Below are 12,891 nucleotides of genomic sequence, written 5' to 3'. Positions count from 1 at the left end.
GATTATATCAACATCTTCAAAGTACAAGAGACTGTTTTGAACAGTGATATAGATTATGAGGGTTAATTCTGGAATCTGTATACTTTTACACTGTAAGATTCTGAAAAGGTGTAAATCTAACTGAGATTTGTATAGGAAATATTTTTATCCTGCCTAAATCTTGTACTATAGGCAATTGACAAATGCTTTTAAGAGACGTGAGTTTAATTTCTTCTTGATTTTTGAATACTTAAACAATATTTTTATTAGACATGAATGCTAGAGCCAAAGCTGTTTCCATGGCCTATCAATATTAGATTCATAATTTGCTTTAAAAATATTTTGTGTATACCAAAGCTTAATTTCCTTTTCTTAGGCCACAAGAAATTGACCTGGCTTGGTCTTTGCATAAAAAGGGTAAAGTAATAGCATAGCTGAATGCACGAAGGACAATAAAATCTCCAATGCATTTTAAAACAAATAAGTGTTTTGAAATACCAAATTGTTATACTGCTTATTAGGATTTTTTAAAATAATAGCCTCATTGGAATCTAGCATTCGCAATGACCCAGATGGGAAGTTAGAACAAAATGGAATAATGCTAGCCATGTCCAGAAATAATCAACCACCTTCACAGCTGTTTGTTTCCAAGTCACTAGCTTGTCTAGATTTACCATACCACAAATAAATACATCTTGAAGATTCACTGAAAGGCTTTTTTTATTGAGACCTGAGTTCATAGTTTTCATGCTTCCCCTGCTAAAGTTAATGATATAAAGAATATCTCAAGCGGTACAGGCTGTGCAGCTCCCTGGACTGTTTGTGTTCATGATATCATCTGTGGAGGGTGAAACACAGAACCCTGATGTGACAGGTTTCCTGCAAGAGGAAATAATTTTCAAACTTGTATTTAAAACGTGTTTGTAATTTGTGAAGACTACTTGCATATGTGTTTTCTTAGGATGACATTCTTTTATTCCGGCTACAGTATTCGGTCTCTATGCAGGTGGAGAATGAGGAGGTGGGGAGCTGACTTTTACTCCCTCAATGGAGGGGTCAGGAGCAGGGACTATTGAGAGCCCCCCAAACACCACAGGCTGAAATAGCCCCTCTAGATCAGATGTGCAGTAATGTGGCTCCCTGTCATAGCCTGACACTGGGCCATCATCAACACTCCTTCAAAGTATCCCATGCAGTGGACACAACAGGAGCCTCTGTATGACTGTTGAGTGCCCATGCCCAGCACAGCTCCTGTGTTGGCTTGAAGTTTTGGGATTTTAAGATACATTTTTTTAAATTTTATTTTCAGAAAAAGCTTTGGGGCAACTTTTGAGAGCTAAACACTTATGTAAGTCTATAATTCTGTGTGTCTTCATCCATCCTTGGAGGAAGGAAAGTATCAGAACCAACTGTTATAAAATGGATAAGATAAAACGTCTAGAAGTTATGAAGGAACAGTGCACAATCAAGGCTTTAACTTTGGTTGTACAAGATCCATCTCTACTGCAACATTTGGGAAACTAGTCCAGTAACATTGGCTAGGTGGATGGATGGAGGTAATGGATTGTTTTTAAAAATATAATTAAAAATTCTGTCCTTTTTTCCTCCCCCACCATTTTGCTTGTTCACTTTATACATTCTCAGATGTAGAAACCATGGGCCTGGTTTTCATTTATATTAAAGTCTCTGGCAATGAAAAAGTAAATGAAAATCAAGTGCCATGACTTTGTGCATGTGCTAAAGTGGGACTATGATCCTGATTTTTTTGTTTTTTGGACCAGTCCAAAATAAATAACACTAACAAAGGAAATAAGCAAGATAATTGTGTAGTCATCATTTTGGAAAATATTACAAATTGATATGAGTCAATGGAATGACTCGTGAGTTAGAACTGCAAGGTTCGGTCCTTGATTTGGAAAGCCATTTCAGATGAATCTTTTGGAAGAATGGTACTCAGTCTAAATCAAACTTGCTCCAGTATCGTTTAGCTACTTCTCTCTGTGATGGAGTGGGATATTACTGTATCAAATTGTGGAGGTTTTTATACCTGTGTACTGTGACCACATTTGTTTGGACTTGCCCAAGGGCAAGTTGTGCTGCACTCCAGACAGCTGCTTTGCCTGGGAAAGGTGTTGTACATCTCACTGAAGGGCCATTGCTGACAGCCGTTGACTTTGACTACAGGCCTGCCCCTCATGGAATAATGGTAGTTCTACAGAGTGCCCCGAAAGAGGGGTTGAGGGGGACAAGCATGACCGATGGCTATAGCACTTATAATTTGCACACGTGGCACAGAGACAGAGAATCTATGTAAGATCAGGATTTTACTCTGTGCAGGAGGGTTGACTGCTACATATAAGGACTTGCAGGACAGAGAGGGAAGGAGGGACTCTGCCCAGCTTAGTCTGTTGATGCACTACAAACTCACAGAAAGAGGTGAGCTCATACTATGGGAGGGTGCATTTTAGGACTTCAGGTCTGTGTTCAGAGATCTGTAACTCTTGATTGGTTTAAGAGTAAATATGGTTAAATTCTTCTGCTAAAGCCTTTGTTCTTTGATTTTTTGTCATGTTGTGTCTGATGGGGTTAATTAAACAAGTAAGTCCCAATTGCCCACAGCCTAGGTTGAGCTCTGGGGGATTGCGGAAAAGCAACTTGGGGGGGCTCAGGAGGATTCAGACACTGGTTTCTGGACATTGGCATCCCACATCCCAAGAAAGGGCATCAGACAAAGTCTGAGCCTGGGAGTGTGAGCCCTAGATCCCTAGAGCTAGTGAATAGAAGAATCCAGACCCAGCTGGCTTGGAAGCACATGAGACTCAGTTGTTGGGTCCACTCGCTGTGGGTTAGTGACTATATGGTGAGTTACTGGGCCAGTTTGTAGCACCCTCTAATTGAGGGTTTAATTCTATGATATTGATAAATAGAAACGTTCCTTTACCCTCTTTGCTTGTTATAGCAGACACATAATATAATAGTAGATATGGATACAAGTGAAATCAAAATTAACCTCTTAATTTCTTTTTTCAAAGTAAACACTGCGGTCCAAATTGGTGAATGTTTAATTTTTATTCTGTAGTAATATTTCATTGCTGGTTCTTATGGAAAATCATACTTTTCATGAATATGGATTTCATAGTCTGTGTTTAATTAAACTGCTTTGGCAGGAGAAGGTGAGAAATGAACTTAAACTCCCTGGATCCTTGATAGACAGAGGGTTTTTTTTTTTTTGACTTCCAGTGAAATTGTCTGAAAGAGAACATCCTGTTTCTGTTGGATTCATGGGCATGTTATACCAGAGAGAATAAATTAACAAAACAAATTTTTCATTACTGCTTCTTCAAATGCAGGCTATGAAAATGCAGTCATTACGGTTTAGAGGGAAAAGTGTATCATTACGAATAAACTGTAACAAAATCAAGTGTACTTTGGCTATCCTTGGCCCAATATGAAAAATCGGTGCAATGTTAAATTATTCTACGCCATGTGCTTGTGGCAGGTGTCCATTTAAACACTGAGGAATTCTCCCTGTTGCCATGTTATAGATAACTAGAATTTTAATTTCTGATATTCTTGGTGGTCCTACCAAACTCATAATGAAAGTATCTGATTCTGTTGAATAAACTGATATGATTATAAGCACATTCTCCATATTAGCAGAGCTTTGGGTCAGCATTATCTAAGTATTTACTTAGCACAGTGTATATGAAATAACGCAGAGAGATTTTTCTAAACTTTCCTAAAAAAATAAATCAAACCACAATGGTAATCACATTAGGTGTTAACAAAAGGTGACTCACATCAGGCATTTGTTAGACCCAAATCTTTTTCTAGTTTCATTTCAGGGCAATGACTAAGTGAAATATGTCTCTTCTTGAAAAGTAGCTTATGTATTTGTCAGTGCCAACGTTCTGACAATACATTTTTTTCCAGCAAAGTTCTTGGTGTTAAAAAAATTAAAAGCTTAATGTTAGAGAGCAAAGGAAATTGAATGACTAATCCATTTTGATGGCTAAAAAACACTGGAAATTAAATCAACGGTGACATCTTGTGTGTAGTGTCAGTATGACTAAGTGAAGGATTTTAGCTCAGATTAAATTGAATTTCTATTAAAACAAACTAGGTTTATGTGTTTTGTGGTATTAAAGTGTAATGGAGAGATGTGACCTAGTGATAATCATTTTTAAAGCATTTATTCATTATATTACAGAAGAGTATTTGTATTATAGTCAGCGTTGTGTAGTGTTCTGCAGAAATTATGGGAAAAACAAGCAGTGTGGCATGCAGGTAGAAGAGGTTGCTACAGCTAGGCTGTAGGTTTCCTTCTTCCAAATGCTACTGCAATGATACTGCATTTATCGTCAACTGTTTATGCTGGAAGCGGTCTGGAGGTACAATACAATGATGTGAACTTTGGGTATGTTTTTGCCTTTTGAGGGAAAGGTACCCTAAGGTATTCGATTAAAGAAAAACCCAGCAAAGCTCTAAATGCCTCTTTAAAGATTTTGGTATATGAAGCATAGTAGAGAAGAAATTCTCATTTCTCTCCAAAAGAGGTTATATCAACTGAAGTCTTCATGAGACCCTGTTGTTTCAGTGGCTGGTCTCATACTACCTCAAAAGTTTGTATCAAAACTCTTGTGGGCAACTGTTTTTCAACTAAATTATATTTTTGGGGAGCATTTGATCACTTAAAAATAGACCCAGGGAGCTTTACACATCTTGTAACATAGAATTAAACTGTTAGCTTTGTATTCAGAAATTCTTGAGTTACTTATGGAGTCAGAAAATGAGTATATCAATAGGAGGGGGGCACATAATAGAGAAGCAAGTATTTCTGTTTCCTTTGACTCACAGATTCTTTAACGTTCTATCTTTAGTTCCATAGCTCCTGTTTGTTTTTCCTACTCCAGGAAGAGCAAGTCAGTTCAGGAGGCTATTCTGGGTTGGGGTATTTTATCTGTTTTCTGCATGGCTGAAACTTTGATGGCGATAGCTTTTTCTTTTTTCTTTTAGACTTTAGACCTCCAATAGGTGAGCAGTGGATTCACAACAGTACCTTTATAATACTGAAGTGATCACTGATTATTTTATTATTCATATTACCATGTGACGTGTGTAGCCTGTCTCTAGTCATATAGTGCCAGGTCATGGACCAGATGGAGCTCCCTGGCCATAGTAATGGCTTTCCCTGCATATCACAAAGACTGCATGTTGCTTCAAAGGCCATTACCAGCTCACTTGGATGAAGACTGCAACCCTGGGCCATAGACAAAGGTTGCAAAATGCCACAAACATAGTAAGAAGGAAGAGTTCCTGGTATTCCTCCTTGATTCAACCGTGTGATGACCCTAGCCCATAAATCAGAGACATAATGTAAAACAGAACTTGTCTGCTCCTCCACACCTCAAAAAGTGTGCAGTAGGAACACTAATGTTCATATTGTGCCTTTAGGGAGCCGCTAGCTCATCTGGGCTATTTTTGTGGGCATTGTGGGACGCTCTCCCCCCTCTCCTCTAGTCTCCTCTGCAGTTAAATTCTGAAGGAGAACAGGTATTTTCTCTGCTAAAACTTTTCAAAGGGTCCCTAACCACAACTGTCTTCACTAACTATAACAGACACTCTGAAAATGTGTCTGGAATCTCCACATGTCACTTCTCTAAAAGATATTTTTTTTTTTAAGTAAGATTTTTGTGTGTTACCCATGTGCATGCCATTGCATTTTCTTGGAAATACTTCCCTTTCCTATTTATTTCAGAAAGATAAAATGGCCAGAAGTGCCACAAGCATCAAGAGACAACAGAGACTACCAGTAGAGGAAGCATGGAAGGCTGTTGCTGGGAGTGTCTGGTAATATGTTTGCCGGATCCTACAGAGGAAGGGCAAGAAGAAGCCATGAATGAAAAAGGGGTCGTAGTAGTTGGTAGGTCAGGCATATAGACTGGCTACCTCTGCTTTTCCCTGAGACCTTGGACTAGAGCAAGGATACCCTGTAGGGATCGTGAACAGGTTTCATGAATTATTACCATCCCTCCCCGGCCCATCTTTTTTTCTTTTTGTGGTTTTTTTAGTCCTTGTGTTTGCAGAGATAATATAAAAATGAATGAAATGTGAATCAATGTAGTGACTGACAGCTTGAATAACTTTGATTTGTGAACTGCCCATTCATCTCAAGCAGGGCCCTGTGGACTCTTCAGTTTTGTTGCCATGGAATCAGGCTTTTTCCCCATTTTGCCATTAAATGGAGAATTCTGTCATCTAATTAAATTATTCTTCTGCATCCAGGCATCCATTTGTGTTTTGTTTTGTTTTGTTTTTTCTGTCTCCCTGTCCTGTTGGGACCTGCTACCTCTTGCTCTCCCAGCTTCCCCTCAAGGTGAAGTTAATTGAATTATAGTATGTACACCCTGTACTGTTCCATAGAGATGGATAAGACAGTCCCAACCACCCTCCCTTTCTTTCCCTCTGCTGTAGATCTGTTTCTTGCAGCCTGGCTTTCCGTTCTAGTGGACTCTGATCAAAAGGCATATCAGAATTCTTGAGAGCTACCCATAATACTTCAGAGGCTGTTGCAGTAGTTGGCAAAGTATTTTGGGATATGCACACAGCTAATAATAGGAAGGAGCACTGAGCTGTTTCAAGATCAAACATCCATCTTTACAAAAGAAATGCATTGAATTCTTCAAGCAAAAGCTTATAAGTTTACAAAACCAGAAGATTGTTTTACTAATGGCAATACTATGAACATGAAAGCCCTTGAGTATCATACTTAGTGTTGCTGTGAATAGTGAAAGCCACCAAGTCTCGTTATAATTTGAGGAAACATTGATAGCTCCCCGTGTCTTGAATGTTGTCAGTGTTTTGTTGGGATCTGCTGCTGCTGTTAGTCAATTCAAGACATTCTCTCTCCAGTGATGCAGTCCGCTGTCAAATTCACAACATGTCTGCAGATCTCTGTGAACTTCTCAATACAACTGGATGAAGGTTGAGATCCACTGGATTTAGAGACCTTCCAGATGAAATCAACCTGTGACTGTACCCTCTGAATGGATGAGGTTGTTTGGTTTACACTTGATATGGTTTTTCAGAGAAGAAAACAATTCTGTCCTTCCCATCTCACCTCCCTATAGACATCTTATAAATCTTGTAATCCCATATTTTCTGTTTGATAAATTTCCAGCTATTGATTTTTAAATCTAATCCAAAATTAGCATACTTTTGTATGCCACTTCACCAGCAATGTGCTGCAAAGATTTGATTATTGTCAGTACAGATCTGTGTACTTCAGTAAACATGAATCTAAGCGCCAAAGTCAGAAAAGTTCTTCCCATATGGGTCTAAGCATATTGGGATTTCAGGAGCTGTGGCCCAGAGTTCTGTTTTTTTCAACCTCCAAAGCCATGAGGTTGAAACTCCTTTTGAACATTTCAGTCGATACTGAATAATACACAGGGCTTACACAAAGGATTCTGTGGCCATATAAACAGTTGCATAACTTCTCCCTTTTGATGGAGCAGTTGAGAGGGAACCAGGCAGTGTTAGAGGATGAAGGAAATGCAGGTATCAGTGACAGCCTTTTATAGAGCCCTATAGGATCAGAAGCCCTGATGGAGGGATCTTGGAAGCTATGCAGGACATACCTATGTGTAACTCTTGAAGGTGGACAGGAGAAGCACGAAGTACCTTAGGAGCTCCATTTGAATGTAGCTAGGGGCAGGCTGACCTCCTGCACACTTGAAGCATGATGCAGCTGTGGATGTTCGGGCACTGGAATTCCTGAGCCGCATCAGGGACAAGGGCTGCGTCTTTCAAAACTTTGGTTTAAACTTTAACAATTTCCTAGTTGTAGCCCCTTCTCAGACCACCCCGTTATTGTATAGGAACACTTGAAAATATTTATGAATGTAGGTCTGACCCTCAGGAGCCTCACCATCTAGCAGCCCTACAGAGAAGAGGGAAGCATACAGACACTTATGGCACAAGACTGGGTGTTGAGCGTTTTAGGCTGCTATACTGCCTATGAAGGGGAAGGAGGCTTGTGACAGTAGATTGGTAGAGTTTTTCTGCTGTACTGGGCTTTGCTGCATAATCTACGTTCAAGGTATAGCACAAAACAGGCAACATCTAAGAATGCAGGACTTTGCTAATTAAGCAATTTTTTTCTTGAAAGGAGTGCGTTTATATCTGTGCTCTGGGATCAGCATTAGCTGTGCAAATTGATTTTGGATGAAGTTTAAAATGCTGGTTTTGACTTGACTATCTCTAACAATATGATTTAGATTATCTGTGACACCACCTGTTGTCCCTTGTGATACTGCTGCAATGGCTTCTGTTCCAGCTGCAGAGCTTATTGCATCTCTGTCCCATTCCTTCTCCCCTAAGGCGTCAGGCCTCATGCCTTTACCTCTCCTGGGGTGGAATTCCTCAGTTCTCCAGGTCTGGAGACCGGGTCCTGGGCTACAGTACCCTATGTATGAACTATGCTCACCGATGTGGTCTGATTGGATTTGGCAACTGTGATTTCTCCTTTGGGAGTTTGTGACCAGTGGTGTGTGTAGTGATCATACAACTTACTTAAAACTAAAGAATTTTGTTTTAACAGTAGGAACAAAGCATTTAGGGAGTAAGGATTTTAAAACAGTCTATGCATATCTGTTTTACCTTCACCCCTACCATCCCCTGCTGGTAAACTAGGTTAGGCCTAACTTCAGTCACAGAAGGTGTCTGTCAATCTGGTTCCCCTGAACTCCCTAAAATCTTGAGAAAGAGTGAGTCCTTTTTAGTCCAGTCACAGTTTTTGTTCTTGTCAATTCTCAGGCTTTGCCCCTGCTTGTCAAACCCAGTTCTGCAAGATGATTGGAACAGGAGGTAGAATCTCTAAAGTTAATAGTTCAGGGATTTGTCTCTTAACCCTTTATTTACTGAGGGTTGGATTATCTTGAGTCATTGTTTCATGTCCTGTTGTTTTTCTTGCTAGTCCCCCAGATTAAAATAAACTAATTTGTGCATACAGTAAACATAAAATTACCAGGTTTCATACAATATCTGAGTTACTACAGAGCTGTTCCTCTTCTGTCACAACTTCAGTGAGACTGCTCATGTGCTTAAAGTTAGGCTTGTGCTTAAAAAGCTTACTGAATAGGAGCTGATGGAATGGAATTCTTAATGAGGGGTCTTTGACTCTTGAAATCACTTTCTCCTCTTCTATTTGGTCTGTCAGAACCAGAGTTGATGACTTTTAGGGCACACACTGGAAAACACATCTTCCCTTTTTTTTTTCCTTTTGAGAAGGGAGTTGGTTGGGAGAGAGCTGGTTTTAGGGGGCGATGAAAGGGGAGTAGTTTGAGACCAATGACTTACTGAACTGTTTTAATTTTTGTGCAACACCCAGAGCATAACATGGATACTTTATAAATGTGAATAAAGACAGTAATTTAAAAGGGCTTTTTGTGTTTGTTTTTTTTACGACTTTATTGTTCAGCAAGGCATATATGATTGCATTTAGAAAATAATACACCGTTCTTTTTTGACAGTGTAAACTGATATGCATAGACAAACACTGATATATTTCAGTTGTGTCTTCTGTTTCTGTATCTAGTACAATTACAGCATGCCGACACTCTTTAAATGTGTTAATTACAAATGAGCAAAGGTGTGAAATCGAAGTTTTACTATATTTAGCTAAATTTGCTTGTATTTAAAAAATAGACAACTATTCTGAAATATTTACCCTTTCTTCCCCTCCGTCCCCCCAGATTTGAGTTCTGTGAACCTGCCTTTGTGGTTGGTAATTGTCTGGAGATTGCATCGGATAGTCATCAGTATGACCGGATTTATTGTGGAGCTGGGGTCCAGAAAGATCATGAGAACTACATGAAAATTTTATTGAAAGTTGGAGGTATTCTGGTTATGCCAATAGAAGATCAGGTGATTCACTGACAATTTTTCCTTGCTGTATTTTGATATAAGAATCACACAGTTTAACAAAAATGCTTGTCTCATATGTAGACTATAGACTCTATTTACTTGCTTTTTGACTAATGATCCTTATCTGCTCAACTACAGCAGTACAGTGTGAGTGTGAAAATTGTTACAGTCTTTTAAAGTGATCCTAGGAGCTGTTTGAGTATTTTGTTTTTAAGTCAAACTAGCTTGCCATATCACCCAAAAGTCCATATTTACAAGGACAACATTAACTTGAAATCTAATTATCTTTTTAAAAAAAAATGCTGGGACAAAGGGTGAAATCCTGGTCCAGTTGAAGTCCATAGCAAAACTCCCATTGACTTCAGTGGGGCCAGGATTTCGCCAAAAGTACTCTAATGTGCTATACCTGCCCCGGAGCGTCCTTGATTATAATACAAACAAACAAAAAATCTTATCCTAGTTTCTTTAAAAAATAATTTCCTCTTTCCTATTGTGTGAAAGAAAACTCAGCACAGATTTATCTAGCTGACTGTAGGGGAAGCAGTGACATTAACTATATACACAAAGTGCTGTCAAATGCACAAAGTAGGCAGACTAACAACATTGAGTTTTTTAATGTTCTCTTTCAGATGTTATCTTAGGTGTTATTTGTCACAATAATAGGGAATATATTTTCAGTCAGAAGTGTAATTTAATAATAAAATAATTAGCACCTATATCATTTGTATTCATAGATCTCAAAAAGTTTTACAGGCAAAAGTAAGCATTATTATCTCCAGTTTACTGATGGGGGACACTGATGCAGAGAGATGAAGTGACTTGCTCAAGTTACTGTCCCTTTACAGCCAAATTTTTATTGAAATGTTTGAGCTGAAGATTAGTTTGCAAGATACTTCCTAGTTAACAGTTCTCACTAAAGGGGTTGCCATATAGTTGCTACATAACTTCTTCAAAACAGCACTGAAATTGTTTAAAAACTTGTATCATTAAAATATGCTATCATATAGGTAGCATAATTGGGTGCTTTCTAAATTGATGAGCATATCATGTTACTTTCACTAGTAAACATTCCCTATATAGATAAACTAAAATATTTTTAAAGGAAAATTCTATTCTAATTAAATAGAAGATTAATGATTCATATAAGTATACTTCGCTAATATTTATGAATGCAAGAGAAAGTGAGAATTATCGTGATCTTGGACTTGCTGGTTTTACCCTGGGCCAATGCCAAAAAAAGACCTGCTAGATTAATTTAATAATAGAGGTGTGTTCATTTCTCCTATTTTTCAGACACGAATAAAGCATCTTTAACAATACATCCTATAGAGAGATGTGTAGTTATGTGCCCACTACTGTGGTGGTTAGACACAGGTTGTGTCTAGGCAGTTTAGGGTTTTCAGAGTATGATCACGCAAATGCAGATGAAACTGTACTAAATCTTTCTAAATGTCGCTCTGCCTTCTTAGCTTACAGTAATATTAAATGTAAATAATTTGGACATTTGAACTTTAAAAAAAAGTTACCAAAAGGGCATTGTTAATAAAACATAAATATATGTCAAAGCTCTTATTTTTTTCAGAGCACAACAAAATGGGAAATGGCTGAATATCATTTTCTAAAGTATATCAAATTCAGATTTGACAAGAGAACAGCTTCTCTGAATTACATTTGAAGCAAATTAAAATGGCAATGTTATAAACTGCCTCAAAGTGAAGAATGGTGGGTGTAGCAAAAACAAACAAGAAAGCAGATGAAATAATTTTCTTAACTGCTGAACTTTGTCTTATATTTTTGTTGTTTTCATGCAGCTAACACAAATCCTGCGAACTGGACAGAACACTTGGGAAAGTAAAAACATCCTTGCTGTTTCATTTGCTCCATTAGTACAACCCAATAGGAATGACAACAGCAAACGTGATACTGTGGGACTCCGTAAGTGTCATCTGTTGTGGCTTTTCCTTTTTGGCACATCTAGTTTATTGTGCCTGAGCTGGTATTCCTGTCCACAGAGTGGGGAGGCTGTGTTTTACAGACATAATGCACTAGAATGGGAATGTACTGTTCAGAAAAGCTCTAGCCCCCTCTGGTTCTGATATATAAAATTTCTGACTTGTGTTCAGCGTCACTAAGACACAAATCTCTCTGTACCCAATTAAGTGTATTATTTTTTGTATTTTAAATTAAAACCATACAGTGAGTTTCCTGTTTCCCTCCCTCATTTTTTCTTGTGGACATTCCCAAAATCCTATTGTTGACATAGAATCATAGAATATCAGGGTTGGAAAGGACACTCAGGAGGTCATCTAGTCCAGCCCCTGCTCAAAGCAGGACCAATCCCCAACTAAATCATCCCAACCAGGGCTTTGTCAGGTCGGACCCTAAAAACCTCTAAGGAAGGAGATTCCACCACCTCCCTAGGTAACCCATTCCAGTGCTTCACCACCCTCCTAGTGAAAAAGTTTTTCCTAATATCCAACATAAACCTCCCCACTGCAACTTGAGACCATTACTCCTTGTTCTGTCTTCTGGTACCACTGAGAACAGTCTAGATCCATCCTCTTTGGAACCCCCTTTTAGGTAGTTGAAAGCAGCTATCAAATCCCCCCTCATTCTTCTCTTTTGAAGACTAAATAATCCCAGTTCCCTCAGCCTCTCATCATAAGTCATATGTTCCAGCCCCCTAATCATTTTTGTTGCCCTCTGCTGGACTTTTTTCCATTTTTTCCACATCCTTCTTGTAGTGTGGGGCCCAAAACTGGACACAGTACTCCAGATGAGGCCTCACCAATGCCAAATAGAGGGGAATGATCACGTCCCTCGATCTACTGGCAGTGCCCCTACTTATACAGCCCAAAATGCTGTTTGCCTTCTTGGCAATGAGGGCACATTGTTGACTCCTATCCAGCTTCTCGTCCACTGTAACCCCTAGGTCCTTTTCTGCAGACCTGCTGCCTAGTCACTCGTTTCCTAGTCTATAGCAGT

General features: G+C 38.8%; 1 protein-coding gene across 5 annotated transcripts in view; it reads left to right on the top strand.

Annotated features, from left to right (window-relative positions):
* PCMTD1 (protein-L-isoaspartate (D-aspartate) O-methyltransferase domain containing 1) overlaps positions 1-12,891 on the top strand; it is a 91,547-nt gene that overhangs the window by 64,729 nt on the left and 13,927 nt on the right. For 4 of the 5 annotated variants that reach the window (XM_039524303.1, XM_039524305.1, XM_039524304.1 and 1 more), the window contains 2 exons: positions 9,735-9,906; positions 11,718-11,841. In XM_039524303.1, the coding sequence (XP_039380237.1) occupies positions 9,735-9,906; positions 11,718-11,841 (296 nt within the window). Of the gene's footprint in view, positions 1-5,774; positions 5,903-9,734; positions 9,907-11,717; positions 11,842-12,891 lie in introns of those variants that run through there. The other variant, XM_039524306.1, reaches the window with a different exon arrangement.

Source organism: Mauremys reevesii, linkage group 2 (assembly GCF_016161935.1).
Source record: "Mauremys reevesii isolate NIE-2019 linkage group 2, ASM1616193v1, whole genome shotgun sequence".
NCBI classification, from domain to species: Eukaryota; Metazoa; Chordata; order Testudines; family Geoemydidae; genus Mauremys; species Mauremys reevesii.
This window is presented reverse-complemented; position numbering and strand designations above follow the sequence as displayed.